Raw genomic sequence first — 17,446 nt, forward strand, 5'->3', positions numbered from 1 at the left:
GAGGTGATCGTTGATCGCCTCCTAAACGCTTTTAAAACGGGCATCCGCCGCCATACAATGTATGCCGGTTGTTGACGCCACAGGGAGGGGGCAGACATGGCCCCTGGTGCCGATCGTGGCGTTGCTGAATGCCTCGAGGTCGAGGCATTACAGCAACGCCATTTGGGTGCAGATCGCTTTCTGCACCCGTTTAAAGGCGTACAGGTTCTGGCACGTCATTTGTCATAATCGACTTGTTTTTCCGTGCCGTGCCAGAACCGGCAATTGTCATTAAGGGGTTAAAATATGTCCCAGGGAAATATGTTGTTTGTTTACAAACTGCACTACTGGCAGTCTGCAAAACATGGTAAGGGTCCCTGGGGCGGAGCATCTGGAAGAGCAGGGTGGGCCAGTGCTCCAACAGCAAAAATTGCTGTTTTGATCCAGTCCAGAGCCTGCATTCTGGACAGGAGCTCCACAGGTGTGGACTAAGTAACAGCTCACCTGTGGCTGATTAATTAGCAGGCAGAAGGTTAAAGGGTTTGAGCCTGATTCAGAGGAGGAAGCCACTGTTATGCCAGTTAGGAGAGCTGATAAACTGAGGGGTGGTTTCTCTCTGCAAAGCCATATTGATGGTAACTTGTGACCTGTTTTGTCCTAAGCAAGTGCTAAAGCAAAGACTGTTATTCTACTTATAACTGCTGCTGTTTATTCCTTTAAAATAAACATTGAAGCTGAGCTGGATGTGTCCTGGACTTCATTTACCCTAGAAGACTGTGGTTACAGCCAAGATCCTTGACAAAAATCCCAAGGAAAAGGGAGGCCTGTCACAATATATATATATATATATATATATATATATATATATATATATATATATTGTGGTATCTATGGCTTGTTAAAATGTAAAATGTAACTTCTTTAATAGAACAGGTTTGAGCTGAGCTGTATCAGATATAATCAAACAAAAGCAAATAAAGCTCCTGGCTCTCACTTAGATCTCTAACTATACATAAGGCAATCCTAACTACCATGTTGAACGGCTAAGCTGTTTCCCAACAAAACAAACAGTATTTTTACAGCTCTTACATCCTCTCAGCCAAGAGCGTGGCTGTCTAACTGACTCATGCTGCTTAAGTAGATCTAGCCTACTAATTATCACTTACAGATGAGCCCAAAGGGAACACACCTAGCAGAGTGCTGTGTCCTACATCTCTCCCTTTCTAGGACCTTTCCGTTTGGAACTTCACTTTCTAGGCTTCTGCTAAGATTAACATTGCTGTCCTTATCATAATAAATATAATCAAATAGATAAATATTGATACAAGATTAATGTTATTTTTTTCATTAGGAGGCCCTCTGAATCAAACATGATGGTGAGAATTCATGAATACATACAGTGGTATCAAATGTATGTTATGACAAATAAAAAGGGATTTCTCAGGTCCACTTGTATACTAGAGAAATAAGCCTCCAGGAAGGTAAAGATGTGAGGGTTAGGAGGGTAAGTGAAAGGGTAAGGGACTGAGTGAGGGAGAAAGGGAGGTAAATTTCAGTGTATTAGCATGAGTATCTACGTGTAAATCTGTGTGTGGTAGCATGTGTGTGTCTGTATGAGTGTGTTAGCATGAGTGTGCATGTTAGCATGTGTGTATTAGCATGAGCATATATGTGTAAGCATGGGTGTGTAAATGTGTGTGTTATTTAAACCACGTTTATAGTATGTATGTGTGAGAGTGTGTAAAATGTATGCCAGTGTGTATGTTCTCAGGGGGGTGGCTGTAAGGGACCTATGGATTTGCCTGCCCCTGGGCCAAAAGTTGCCAGCCCTTCCCGTATGGAGGGTATAGAGGTAATCCTAACAGATGATCTCTCACACTCTCTCCCTGTAGGCTGTGTCTGACTGATCCAGCATTAAAGAAGTGACATCACATCCACTTACTGCACGCTGTATCAGTCAGCACACTGCATGGAGGAAAAGAGACACACCACTCCTGCAGGTAAGTGTTGTGGGCAGAGGCTGTTTGGGGGCGCCAACCAGTTGTTTGTGACAAAGATGCCACAGGCTAGGTGTTTATGCGCACTGACAAGCTGTTTGGAGACAAAGATGACACAGACAAGCTGATCGAGAACAAAGATGCCACAGGCAAGCTGTTTGTGGGCACTGACAAGCTGTTTGGTGGCAGAGATGACACCAGACAAGCTTTTTAGTGTCACTTATAAGCTGTTTGAGGACAAAGGTGGTAGAGAAAAGCTGTTTGAGGGCTAAGATTACGCTGATAAACTGTTTGTTTGTGGGCAAAGGTGACACCCATAAGCTGTTTGGAGACAAACCTGGCACTGTGGGACATGTTGCTTGGTGAAGTTGGGGTGCCTGTGGGCAATTTGCATACTGGGCCATGTGGTTTCTTGTGAGAAGCTTGGGCAAGGGATATAGTTGAGTCACATAAAGCAATGCTTGACCCAATGGTACCAGCATGGCGGCTCTTATCACATCTGAGCTACTCTGGTGACATGCTCCATGCAAAGTAATGTCTTAGACTGTGGTGTTCAGTGTGAAGTTAATATGTGTCACTGATTATATGCGTAAATTGGTGTGTGTGTTTGTTATCTAAATATCAGCGACAGGGGTGCACTTGGCTTCACCCCCCCCCCCAGGCCTGAATGTGCCAAATCCCCCCTGCAGTTGCCCCTCACTATTCTCCTTGTGTGGTCCATTTGCTGTTGCACATACAGTTATGGGGTGTTTGCAATAACAGGGGTTTGCGGCTACATTTACGCCATGACTGGAGTAATTTGTTTTACATAGGAATACACAGAGATGGTGCTTTGCGCTTCTTTTCTGGATTCGTAAACCGAATGTGTCCTGAGCACTACTGTCATAAACCCAACCGATAGAGAGAAGTGAAGAAGCCAGTGAATATGAATGTTCTTATTCATTATCAGTAAGCATCTTTTGCTGCCGTCATGCACGTTCCGGGGTTCAGACAACTCCCCGCTCTAGTCGTACGGTGACAGCAGATGCCTGCTCCGGGGCTCTGCTGCCAGCACTCCTCTCCATCGCTTTCCTTCGGTAACTCCTCGCCTTCAGCCCGATACATGAGGGGCTTCTCTCCATTGCAGAGAGAGCTGGAAGCTGCCAGCGGACAGGTCCAGCCCACAGGAAAGGAGCCTCGTTGACGTGCGCGGGGTTTTGGTGCAATGCGAATTATCTCTAAGTCATTGAGTTGGGTCTGTCAAACAGAGGAGGGGAGCAGCCACGCACCGCATTGTACAGGGAGCCCGGTGCCCCGGTCCCGTGCAAAGTCACCGGCAGGAAGCAGCAGGGGGAGCCAAGCCTGCCAGAAGCAGCTGCAGCAGCACCACCCCCTGCTTGTGTGATCCATGCTCCGGTCTCTGTAGCCTGGGCGGCTCACCTGCTCTGCACTTCGGCACATCGCGCGGGACAGCTGAGGCGCAGGAGCTCGCACTCCACACGCAGGGACAGCACAAGCCTCCGGGAGCGCAGCCGCTCGTAACTTGGGTGACACCGGAAGTCTTGTAAGAGGAATTGAGAACAAGGCAGCGGGCTCCTTGTCTACAACTCCCCAGTTCGTTGCCGTATCCCAGGCGGTTGTTGTTGCCATGGCTCGGGAAAACGGGGAGAACAGCAGCTCCTGGAAGAAGCAGGTGGAGGACATCAAGAAGATCTTTGATTTCAAAGAGGTTCTAGGCACGTAAGTAGCCGGTGGCGGAGCTGACATGTAATCACACCGTGACAAGTACACTTCACGTAGCGGGAAATCCCCGGAACCGCGACTACAAGTCAAACTAACCGTCCATCTTTACCTAGAAATACCTAGAAATAGTATGAAACCCAGCGGGCTATATGGTGTGTACACACCGCGCCGTATACTAACTCCACACCACACTATACATCATGTACACACAACGTGCTATATCGGGACCTGTGTCATGCTATACACCGCACAATATTACATATTACATGGATTTATTAATAAATACACACTCTCCATAAAGTGTAGAGGTGTATATAAAGGTGGCAAAGTATGGCATCACTTGCATTAATATATTAATAATATTAGTATTAGGAAAGTTCTTGTCTGTGATGTACACATATTATAATACACGTACCACGTCTTTGGCAGGTGTACTTATCATATATGTCAAAAAATGGGTCAACTTTATTTAATATAAGATGTTTATATTTGTGATTTGTTTTGCTTGTAATAGAACACACAATTAGTGTCATTCTTTTTGTGTATATAAGCTTGATTAACTGAGAAAGATAGTATGGGGAAAATAGCAAAATTTGCTAAAGTTACTTTATTATGTGGAGTATGGAAATAGTTACCAATAATACAAACAAAAAAGCTTTAAAGTAAGCATTCCTTAAGGGTCAGCCCTTTCCAGCTCAGACGTGTATTATTTATTACTATTAATAATAATAATAATAATAATATTTTATCTATATACATTTAATACACTATACAGCACGGTATATTCAGGGTAAATCTAGAATTGAAAGACAAACTGAATATTAGGTAAAGAGGGCTCTGCTCTCAAGCTTCCAAGATTGTAGGAAAATTCTTAATACTTAATATTTTGGACATTCTATTCCTAGAAATCTGTGAGTGTGATACATTTATTCAGCTCAAATCAAGCTGGCTGGCTGTATAAGTTTGTTGGATTTGTCCTGTAGACTTGTATACTATAGTATAAACTGACCGTAGACTGAAGCAATATCTACTTAAATGCAATAATCTAACATTTGAAGAATGTATCCATCCCTACTTGGCACACTGGGGGGGTCTAAAGTAATTTAACTCTTTGAATCGGGTTAGAAACAGGTATATGCTGTCTGTACAGTACATTCAGTTCATATACATCCTCAGCATATATAGTAACCAGCCTCCAGCAGCTTCTTCTATGGACCGCTTAGGTTAGATTTTAATAGGAGATTGCTAGGGCGACATGGCTAAATATTATTTTTTTTTTTATCTCAAAATATGTAGTATATTTCCAAAGTATGTGTAGATGTGTAATTATATCACACGCAGTTTAAAATGTTATGCACACTAAATCATTTGGTTAAATAAAAGTGTACGTTTCTTTTTTTAACAAATATCCATTTCTGTTGCTGGCATATATCTCATATTTGAATGCCAATCCCCGGCATATCACACTTTCAGGGTGCATTGAAGAAGACCAGTTTCAATAGAGTCACAATGTCTGTAAGGGACAGATTTATAGATTAAGGTTTAATTGTAGTAATGGTTTGTGTACTAAAAGGCATACAGTGTTTAACCCTCTGACTGCTGGGGTTAAAATATCCCTTTTTAAGCTTAAGCTTTGAAATGATTTGGCTGAAGGGTATCCATAGGAACCTTTACTTCTCAAAACACAAATTATAATCAATTGAGCATGTTTGAAATGGATATTTTTACTTCTGGCTATGGAACTAAAACACCTGTACATTCTGTATGGGCACCTATGGTATATAGATCTATCTATCTATCTATATCAGTGTGTCTTAGTCTGTCAATTCTGGTCTTGTCATACACCTTGAATATTTGTATTTTAAGAAGTGCTGCGTAAATTGTTGGCACTATATGAATAAACGATAATAATAATAATATATATTAGTAATGCCTTGTACTAACTATATTAACAACATTGTTATTTTTGACATTTAAACTAAATACAGATAGGGTATTTCAGAGAGCAGACCAATGTAGATGAGATCCCTCAAAAATGTATTGAAAATAAGGGAATGGGAATTATTTCTCATTTTCCATCATTTTCAAGATGAGCGGGTCAAAATGACTCTTGGTGTTACCATTAACATAACCTCTTGAAATGACAGTTACCTTTTCTTACAGTCATATCAGTTATCAGTTGCCTTTCTTAAATATTACTGGTGCACAGCAGAATGTTTTACCTCCTTTGCTTTGTTTTTTTTCACTGTATTAACTTAATTTCCTGACCAGGTGTTTAGAAGTCTGAGCAGCTGGAATATTATCACAGTGACAGATGTTCCACACGGATAAATTCCGAGAGCCTGGTTGTTCTGGTTATCTGTATAGTTTCAGGGACAAAGTTATGAAAACAATATTTACCTCTTTTAAGATCATGAGTTAGGCATCTGTTGGTTTAAGCCTTCCTCTGCCGGGTCAGCAATACATAGAGGTGGCGGGTAGGAACTCATGTGTTACCTTCTGCTGCATCAGTGATCATTCAGTGATTATTCAGGCCAATTACATTACAGATTATGAGAAAATGGCCCTTGGAAAAAATAGTTTTAATCTACAAACCACACCACAATCATTTGGGAATATGGGGTGTTGTGTTCCAGTTTCAACAGGTTGATGCCCACTCTTTACTCAATTCTGTTATTAACCTAGAGCCTCCTTTAAGTAATTGAGTGGATTCGATATCCAGTCTTAGAACACACTCATTTATTTATAAAACCATGTTTTAAAATGTAAGGTTTCTGAGAGAAAAAGGTTGTTTAGCATTGCAATGTTCAATAATGCACCCAAGGTATGGTTCTTTTCATGCTGTCGCTGCAGACGGTTGGTCTGTGACATCCTGATTTGGAATCCACTGAAGTATACCGTGCTTGAATTTGTCTCCACTTTGCGCATCATGTCCTGTGTACGCATGATTCCCTTTGACTCCACTAAGTCGCCTAGAGCCGACTAATCCGTGAAGAAGAAGAAAAAGCAGGCGTATATCGGAAATGGTGTTTTTTTTTTGTCGTTTTTCTCTGCCGCCTTCTGTTTTTATCAGAGAATCAAGTTCTTGATAATACACAGTGATAATATTGGCTTTGCACACGTCACAGGGAAATTATTCTGCATGTTTACATAATATGAGCACATGAAACATTTTGCATTTCGCAAGCACACCGAAAACACATTGCACCAGAAGTGTTCTTTAGAAATGCATTTCATAGTGTTTAGGGTCCCAAATAAGATACTGAAATAGAGTCAACTGTATTCAAAATATCGTTATTGCTTAAAAAAAAAATCTAATCTTCCCTTTTTGTTTGTGAAATAACAACTACGGGCATGTAAACAGTGTGGTGAAAAATACCAAAGGGCCTACACAGACAGATGCCATCCATGTAATCCTTCATGATAGGAATAGCTAGTTGATCTAACAAATAATGACAGGATGCTTGCGTAAATCTACTGCATTTCAATACATGTCACATAGCCCACAGCATTTTGTTTGATTGGACGTTGTGCATCAGATGATGCAATGACTTGGACAAGGCATGTATAAAACATATCCTTTTCACATTATTTTAATGGTTAATCATTTTCCTTCCGGCTTCTCATCTGACATCTTCAGCCATTTAATGCTGTTGGAGGGTGCGTTTTGATTTAAGTTAGCGGAGTATGTCCAAAGACAGTACAAAATAAAACCCCATAAATATATATATGATTATCCTGTATATTCTGTGTCTTATCAGGAGGAGCGGTGCCAGGGTGTGATGTCATTAGAATCCTTTTTTTTTTTTTTTTTTTTTTTTTTTTTTAAACTTTGTTCATTTAAATTATTTTGTTATATATTGATTTAGAAAATATTTTTTCCTGGAAGAATAAATTGAGATCTTGTTTTCAAGTATGCACAAGCACAAGAGAGCATTTACAACAACAGCAGTACAGTTACAATACCAATAATTTGAGTTATTTTTAATTATTATTAAATTGTCTGCAAAATGCAGCTTTTTTGTAAATTGTGTATTGGCGCCACCCATTTTTTATTGTGCAGTTCCTTTTTTTTAAGTATTGGAATATTCACAATGCAGATATTTATTCTAATGTTGTACCAGATAGAGGTGGTCAAAAAAGTTGTTACACAGTATAAGCAGAGCCAGACCCCTTCGGTTGGTTTGTTGAGCAATGCAATAATGGAGCCGGATACACCAGAAATAGGAACAAAGTATGTTTGTAAGCACGAAAAAACTGAACGGAGGAAGGATTTCCGTCACCTCAGCTCTGGCTCTTATATCTCCTAATTTCATGAACCAGAACAAATGTTACAAACCAAGCCCTGTATTCTGTAGTGAAATTAAATTGGGTTAGAAAACCATATTGTGTGACAACTGTGTGGATTTGCGTTACTAAATCTGTGAAAATTCCAAAATGTCCAATTTAGGATAGAACTTGTTAATTCCAGTAGTAAGGGCCAGCAATTTACCACCTACAGGATTTTGGGGGAAAAGTTGAAACAAATGACCTGTTAAAGTGACATTTTGGGCAAATCCTCTACTTTGTATAATGCCAGCAGGAGATGCGTGTGTTTTGGTGGTGTGAATTGGCAGTTTTCCTTATCTACCCTGCAGAAATTAGGTGGGACTTAGGGGGGACTTCATTGTGTTTTGTGTTATTTTTCAGAATATGAAATCTAATTACATTTTCATCCAGTGGAAATCTTACATGCAGATCAATATACAATACTGAACTGAACCCACCGTTCTTTGCTGCAATTAGTGTAGGGGTCTCAAAGAAGAAAGGGTAATACTTGGCTGCAGACAGTAAAAATTTACATTGATCTATGAAATAATTGCGTCATCCGGTTTTATTCATCTTCTTACAAACTTGACGTAAAGGTTAAGGTAAGTGAAGAAAAATCACCTAACATACTTCACAAATACTTCACACTGTAGTGTGAAATGTGATAAGCAGCTTCTCTTCCCTTACCGCCTGCTGCACCGCTTGCTTGTTATATATGTTATGGATGTTATATGTGATAAAAATAAAGCCTATTGAAAACTTTTGTAGATTGCCATTCTTACTTTTTGGAGTGCGCAGATGTGTCTTTTTGGCTTGTGCCATGCCAGGGCTGGCTAATCCAGCTTTAATGTAACAAAACGAAACAGAACTTTTACATTAATCTTCCTCTAACTTTACTCGTCATTATATTTTCTCATTATATATTCTCATTATATATTCTGCGTGTGACAGAACCGAAAGGGAAATGAAAGTCTTGTTTTGAGACAGTAGGGGAAGAGGTTGACTTTAATTTTGCAGCCTTTAATTACTAAATGACATTACTGTTATTGGGGATTTATGTTCATCATATTGCGATAAAATATGACTATTATGGTTACTTTACAAATTGTCAGAAATAGGCTTAGGGACAAATGTATGTATTTGGTTTGGAAATTGGCTTAATGATAGAATCCAATTCAATAATGGAAAATTCTCAGTCAAGACAAAGGTATTAAGTGGAATAGTTCAGGGGTCTGTCATCTGTCCTCTTCTTTTTAAGTTGTTTATTAATGATCTCCCATATTGCATTGAAAGACATGTCTCACTGCTGACCACACAAATTAGGTAATACAGTCTAACCTTGATGGCTTAATTGGGGTTTTTTGTTGCCTTCTTTTGGATCAAGCAGGAAGGATAGGTTGAAGGGTTGCACTAAATGGACTTAATTCTGCACGTGATGGGGTAGGTGACAATTCAATCAATGTGACCCATTTTCAGGTATTCTGGCCTACTTTAACCTCAAACCTCTTTTCAAGACATGAATTGAATATAGATTTATTCTGGAATTTCCATGGCTGTAGAGTTATTAACAAAATGTCACAAGAAACACTTTAGATGAATAAAAGTGGCCTTGTAGCTATGGTTCATGTAAATTTGATAACTTGCTTATGCATATTTATGCCAGAAAATTCAATTAAAATTAAAGTGTCTTCCTTGTTTCTAATCAACAAGATAAGCTTTGGGGTATAAAATGTAATTGGCTATACATTGTTATGGCTTTAAAATCCTCTTGCTTTGATTGGATTTGTATTACTTAATTATGAAAAAAGTATAGGTTAACATGGGTATGGGTTTGATGCCTGAACCTGTTAATATATCATAATACTAGTGTCGGCTTTTGGTTTTTAGGTGCCCTAAGACAAAACATTAATTGGATCGCCATCTGTAGTTTAAGTTAAGAAATGTTATTGGTTCCAAAATATCATGATACACTTAAAGATAACTTACATTGGCAATTAAAGACAACTTGAGAGGCATTAACCATGCCACAGGCCGCTAACACCATTGTAATTGTGATTTAACATACAGACCCTATGGTCGCCTCCTGTATTATAAAAATAGCCTCAACTATGTGTTGAAATCCCCCCCCCCCATTCCGACAAAAACCTATAAGAAATTCCACCTACAATACGAACCATTAATAACCCCTCCATGATAAAAACACCAAAAAAACAAAAAACAAAACAAAAGTAAAAGGTAGAAAAAAGCAGAATATCTCAGCCTAATTATCTATGTCCTTTGATCTTCGCCAAGACCCCGACTACAGCTTGACCACCTCAACATCCACTCTTTAATACAAGTGGCACAAATAAGGATAACCTAAGAAATGCAACATTTATGTTGCTAAATTTCTTACAGATGATGTAACTATCAGATGATAGCAATCACACTCTTATAAATGTATCTCCTTTATCATCAAAAGACTACCTTCGACCAATGAGGAGGTCTAAGCAGTAAAATAATCTTCATATATGATAGTACCACTCTGCTTTTTCCTCATTCCTCTTACAGAAAAACAGTACCATCTAGGAGGTACTTGGTAGCAGGGATATTTAAGGGGACTGATACAGGTGTGAATGAATTAAGAGCATACCTGGGACAGTTTGTAGCATAGGATACCTGATGTTAAACTGCTAAAACAGAAATGGTTTGTGGTCTTTCCATTGGTAAATTGTACATGCATCTGAAAGTATTAACATATTATTTGTGTGCTTGTCTCTTTGTTCAGGGAGATAATTTACAGGATATTGTTGCTGTGGTGTGTATTTCTTAAACAAAATGTTTGCATTGCTGTGATAGGTACTGTACTTGTTGGCTTTAGGAAGTGCATTTCCTGGCCACCATTAAATAAGTGCTGTGCTTTCCATCTGTACCGTATAGACTTTTCTAGAAAGTATGAGCAATGTAAGCGGTCTATGGTTGGGAGCAGATGCTTAACAGGTAACCTGCTGTGCGACTTTAATATGCACTTTGATGGACTTGCTTTAGATTCAGATATCAGATACGCTTAGAACAGCAATGTCTAGGAACCTGCAGCCACAAATAAATACATTACAATGTGAATTAGCTGCTTGAGCACTAAAGGGCGGAATGACCAGACTTCCACCTAAGGGACATCGTGAGAAGCTTATTTAAGAGAGATTAACTAAATGCAAAGCTACCTTCCTAGCTATTTTTTGTCTCTTGCTTAAAGACGAGACTGGGTCACCCTAACTAAAGGGTCAGATAATGAGACCACAGAAACTCTTCGTTTACAACTAAAGTAAACGAACAGGCAAAAGACACAGCTTTACTTTTTTTGTAAATTCTTTTATTGATGTAAGCCTCAGTACATTACCCCACCTTGTTTTTAAAGAACTGAATATTCTGCTCGGACAAGCAAATAATAAGAACCAATTGCCGCCAATAAAGAACATAACATCTGTTGGATTATTTTCCCTCTAAACCACAATACAAAAACATTTTTAAGTGTCATATTGGACTCCACAGAGCATTTAACTAATAACGTTGTCAGTGTCTATAAGGATGGCTTGCCACATTGCATTGCAGACACATCTGTATTGTTCATACTGATGAAAGCAACCGTAACCATCTATGAAAGAGCAGAGAGCCAAAAATCCCTCTAGAAAGCCAACATGACTGATGGTTTTGATTAAACTTGGAATGATTTTATTGCTCTGGTAAAGGATTATGGTATTGATGGTGGAATAGAAATTGCTTCTGTATGCAAACATGATGCATCATAGCATATATTAGAAAGCTTTTCTAATATACGTGCATTCTACTGCTTTGCATATAAAGCATCAACAATATTAAAGCAGCAGCACAATGCTATCTAGTATATATTTCTCTGATTCCTTCTGCTTTCAGCCTGATGATTTGGTTTGGAGCCAGAAGGCAGAGACGTGATACAGTGAAGGGGTTCTTACTGGAAGATTGTACTACTTGAGGACTGAGACACTGAAGTGTGAAATGAGGACTATATAGGCAAATATACACATTATACAGGAAATAGGGACATATACAGAATTATGGCTTTGGATAACTAAAATATCTAGTCTGAATAGGCTAATGCTAAGTGAATCCTTGATGGAAAATTATTTGTGAATTATATTAACATGTAATGGCTTCTGCTATATATATTTCCTTAGTCATTTAATCCTACTCTCTCCCCAGTTAATGTTCTTCCCATTATGTTGGTATCTTTTACCATGGCTCTCTCTCATACTCCAGTTACCCTCCTTGCCCCTTCGCATTTGGCACACTCCTCTGATGTCCCTTAACACTTACCCTTTTCAATCAGTGTTACATTTTCAACCCCTAGGATAACAGATAAGACACATCATATGGTCAAAAAGTATATGCAGGTTACGGAGCACACATAGGAACAACAACAATGTCTCAATTCAATAACAAACTGATTTTCTACCATGGTCTAAGAGTCAAATATTAGGGCATCTGATAAGACACATTGTATTGCCAAGAGGGAGGCAGACCATGCAAGAGTAAAGTTAGCTGTATAAAACCCAGATAACTTTGGATGAAACCTCCCACCCCACGAGGACCCCGAGTGCCTCAAGCCAGGCGCGCGTCAGCGTACCCAGTCCCACCCCACACATAATAAAAACAGAACTGGGAAAAAATGGAAAACACTTCCCGGGCCCATGAGAACCCCTCCTCATAGAAGGGCACCTAGAATCCCTGAATAGCTGCTATAGATTCTTATGTCACTCCTCAGCTATTTTCTCCTGTTAATTCTGAAATTGTGCGTCAGACCCATTAGACTTGTAACTATAAGTAATATTGTCATTGAGCATTCTTATAAAATGGTAAAATCCATTGAGTTTTTATGATGACTGGCTAAAAATATGAACTAATTGAACATAGAATTTGACAGCAGACAAGAATCATTCAGGCCCACATAGCCTGCCCATTTTTGTCTGATATAAAGACCTTAATAAGTCCTTGGTCTTGTCTTAGACATAGTATAATGCAGAGCCGGCCTTAGGTGTTCTGGCGCCCTGTGCGGACTACTCCTCTGGCGCCCCCCCATCCCAAAAAAAGAAAGGAATCAAAACTTGTAACACAACCCCAATCACTATATACTATGCCAAACATTGATGTGGTGTAGGCCTACCACTTCATTGTCTGGCTTAGTAGTAGGGATGCACCGAAACGAATTCTGGACTGAAACCGAAAGTGCAGCATTTACCTGGCCAAAACCGAATATGACCCCCCCACCATAAAAAAAATCTAACACTTACTTTAAATAAGTAACACACCAAAATAGGACAAAACAATTAAATAACAATAATATATATATATATATATATATATATATATATGATTAACAGCAATCACATTCCTATCATGCCCAGGCATACCCAGATTCCAGGATGTACTCCCAGACTTGGCATGATAGGAGTATGATTGCCCTATCTACCCCTTCTCACTCCCTTCTGCCCTATCTACCCCCTTTCCCCTGTCTCACTCCCTTCTTCCTATCTACCCCCATCTAACTATCTACCCTTTCCCTCTTTGAAGTTCACTTACCTTTCAGGAGTCCTGCGGTGGGGGTGCAAGGCCTCTGCAACCCAGCTCTGCCACTGTATGGAACAGTATAGAGTGATGGGAGTTATGATGTACTTTTAGAGCATAATTAGATCATGAAAAAGACATTGGAAATGGTACAGCATAACACCCATCACTCTCACACACTTACCAATCCACACATATACAGTAATCCACACATATAAACCAATCCACACACATACCAATCCACGCGTATACACCTATCCACACGTATACACCTATCCACGCGTATACACCTATCCACGCGTATACACCTATCCACGCGTATACACCTATCCACGCGTATACACCTATCCACGCGTATACACCTATCCACGCGTATACACCTATCCACGCGTATACACCAATCCACGCGTATACACCAATCCACACGTATACACTAATCCGCACACATACCAATCCACACATACACCAATCCACACATACACCATCCTTCTCTTCGCTCCTCTTCTTCAGTTCTTCTGTCTTCTTCCGGGTCAGAGGGCACGGACAGCGGTGGGCGCGGCTTCAGTGTTGTGCGGCGGGATCTGACAACAAACCCTGGCGCACAGCAGCTGTTGCCACGCGGATCACAAGGGAGCAGTATCGGAGGTCTTTAACAGACCTCCGGCTCCCTTAAGTTATTTTAAGCCGGGTTCAAGGGAGATCCTTGAACCGGCTTAAAATCACTCAAGGGAGCCGGAGGTCTGTTAAAGACCTCCGATACCGCTCCCTTGCGAGCCTGCTCCTCCAGCAGCGGACATTACTGTCCGTCTCTGGAGGGGTGCCGGGTGCCCCCTGATGAGCGGCACCCGGTGCGGACCGCCCCCCCCCGCTAGGTACGCTACTGGCGGCAGCGGTACGCTACGGTGGTGTCGGACCCCGCGGCGGCGCCTCCTGGAGTGTGGCGCCCTGTGCGGTCGCACAGGTCGCACACCCCAAAGGCCGGCCCTGGTGTGATGCCTATCCCATGCGTGTTAAACTTCCATCACCGCTTCTCCTGGGAGGCTATTTCACTTTTCTACCACCTTTTTGGTAAAATAAAGCTTACGTTACCTGTAAGCCTCAGACCCTCTAATTATTTTCGCAAACATTTCTGTACTTTAAAAGGAACTTAGAAGCCATAGAAAAAAACAGTTTACCTGTTGTGGAAAACGGCATGGGTCCACTTTAAATGTAAACTGCTAGTAGTGTAAGGAGCCCCCTACAGATAAGAAAAAAATGTAATGGAGCCAGCAATTTACTCATGTGTCCCTTACAATAGAATTACCGGTAGGTTCTTATCTGTCATCAGATTCTGTCATCCCATCTAGTCTGGTCAAATAATGGTATGTATAAAGAAAAAGCTACAAATTGGTAAATTACAAATAACCAACACATTTGAGGCTTATGTTCAATTATATAAATGTCTATCAGTAGATATTGTACTGGATGGCAGATAACAACATTGCAAGCTCATCGTGATTTGTAGTGAGCATATTCTACATGTTTTAGCCTCCGTTACAGTGATGCTATTCATTTAGCTAATTCATCATCCTGTAAGACCACAGAACCACCAATTTGACCAAAGCCATCTTATTTAGGCTGATGAGATGCTGTCCCTCTGAGAACCAGGTATTTTTTGGATACATTTTCACTTTTACATTTAGGAGGTTTTCCTTCACTAAATGGTCTTGCAAGCAGCTAGTGGAGTAAGATTAATATTTAAAACATTTTGGAAATAAATTCGGTATTTTATTTATAGTTTAATTTGTTAAGTTATGGTTTTAGTTTAAAATGGTACATTTAGTATTCTCATATGATTTTGTATACAAAATTGTGTAAATATATCATACTTGAGACCATAATTCTTGGCTGTAGGCTCAAATCAAATAACTATTACATATCATATGTTCTTGCTAATATTCTTTGCAGCCGAGAAGGCATTTTTTTCTTCTTATGAGGTTGCCAGAAGCAATGTGGTTTATAAGCCACGTGTTCAGATTTACTTAATGTGCCTCCTCCTTCTTACATATATAGAGTTAAATAATCAAATCTGTCCGAGACAGGCCAAGCAGATCATTTTGCTGATGATATTGGCTCCCTCAGGCTGTAAGTAGGACTACAGAAAGAGGAAATCAACGTTTTAGACATGAGATGCGAGGAAATGTGCTTATTTGATGCAAATTGTACTTGTGGGAGTTCAGAGGGCTCTGGGTAAATGATATGGTTTCCCCTACCAGGCTTTCAATAAAGCTGAACATTCGCATTGTATATCATGTGCTCGGTGTTTCTTAACCCCCTCAGTGCCACTATTCTACATTGTTTTTTGGGTTTCTCTTAAAGACTATGGTTTGCTCCTGTCACACCTTTCCCAGTGTGTCATTTTTTTTTCCCAGCTATTCCAATAATCTCTGTGACATTGTCAGCATTTATTTCAACATCATGCTCCTGAGTTGATAACGTTTGTCTGAAAACAGCTATTCTCCATAGAAATGTCATGTCTGGCACCTAAGAAATGTGCAGACTTCAGATTTACTCATGTCTGCTTTGCAAACTGCAAACAAATAAGAAACCCAAAATATAAATAATACCTTCATAAATACATAGTGCTTTCATTTTTACAATTGGTGTGCATTTTACATCTACGATAATACTAAAATGTGTAAAAACACAAGCATTGTGGAAATATTTATTTCATTACAATATGACCAAGATTACATTTCCCTTGTGATTCTGGGTAGCACAAAAATGAGATATATTTCTCCTAACTAGGTAGGGCAGGAAAAACCCAGACTATAAATCTCTTGAACCTGCCCTAGCTAACCTAACTGTACCTATAGGCATAATTGATATGTTATTGTAATACTGTAATATATAATTATATATATATAATTATATATATATATATATATATATATATATACATAATCTCTCAGTTAATAATGACTGAAAAAATCAGAACGGAAGTCTCAATGTACTGCAGTTAGATTGCTGTTAGAATAATGTTATTTTATTTTAATTTGTGAGCACCGTTCTGTAGATAATAGTAGCACTTAGTGTATGAAACTGTAAAATATAGATTTAAAGAATGTGAATTGCGTATGTTTACATTTTATTACTGTATTTGAAAGTTACAGTTGTTTGAAAAAGTGGCTAGGGACACATTTGCAGTGGTGGAAAACATTTGCTTATCAAGCACGCTGGTTGACTTTAATTCCTCAAACTGTGTGTTTTGACACATGCTTACGTATTTTTTGATCATACTTTTTTGATCATTACTTTTGTGTGCTTTATGGGAATGAAAGAGACTCCACAACAGCTAGAAGGCCCCACTCAGTAACCCACCTGGAAGACCAATTCTTTTTTCTCACCTGTCTAGTTTCTCTTAGGTGTGATGTCATATTTTATATCATGGCTGTCCAACTAAATTATGACTCCCAGCTTGCCTGAGAGCTTCATATATACTGTTATGTGGAAGCGTTTTTATGGGATCTGACCAACCGGCATTTTATTCTTACAGTTCTTAACTTAATACTTAATACTTAATCAATATTAAAATATAAAATATGTCAATTTCAAGTGAAGAAAATGTAATGTTTAAAATAAAAAAATAGTACCTTCCCAAAAGAGGCAACTGTCAAATTGAGGCTCCTTTTGCCATTAAAATGCTTTGTGGATGGTTGCCCTTTCTCTTAGGCTCTTTATTTAAAGTCTTTTTAACATATGAAATGTTAAAATGCAATATCCAGATACTATTTTGGAATTCATTCTGCTGAGCAATGTGTGTCTAAGTGGAACTGCAGCATCACATCGAGCTAGCAACAAACTGTTATCAGCCTGCATATTCT

The 17,446-nt window shown here is 39.4% G+C and overlaps 1 protein-coding gene across 1 annotated transcript in view; it reads left to right on the forward strand.

Annotated features, from left to right (window-relative positions):
- Nucleotides 1-3,603: 3,603 nt before the first annotated feature.
- Nucleotides 3,604-17,446, forward strand: part of LOC149298810 (calcium/calmodulin-dependent protein kinase type 1D-like) — a 123,659-nt gene continuing 109,816 nt past the window's right edge. Inside the window, exon 1 of the mRNA XM_089487156.1 lies at nt 3,604-3,695. Within this exon, the coding sequence (XP_089343282.1) occupies nt 3,604-3,695 (92 nt within the window). The remainder of the gene's footprint in view (nt 3,696-17,446) is intronic.

Source organism: Sceloporus occidentalis, unplaced genomic scaffold (assembly GCF_023333645.1).
Source record: "Sceloporus occidentalis isolate IW3139 unplaced genomic scaffold, rSceOcc1.0.p SCAF_31, whole genome shotgun sequence".
In the NCBI taxonomy this organism is placed as follows: domain Eukaryota; kingdom Metazoa; phylum Chordata; class Lepidosauria; order Squamata; family Phrynosomatidae; genus Sceloporus; species Sceloporus occidentalis.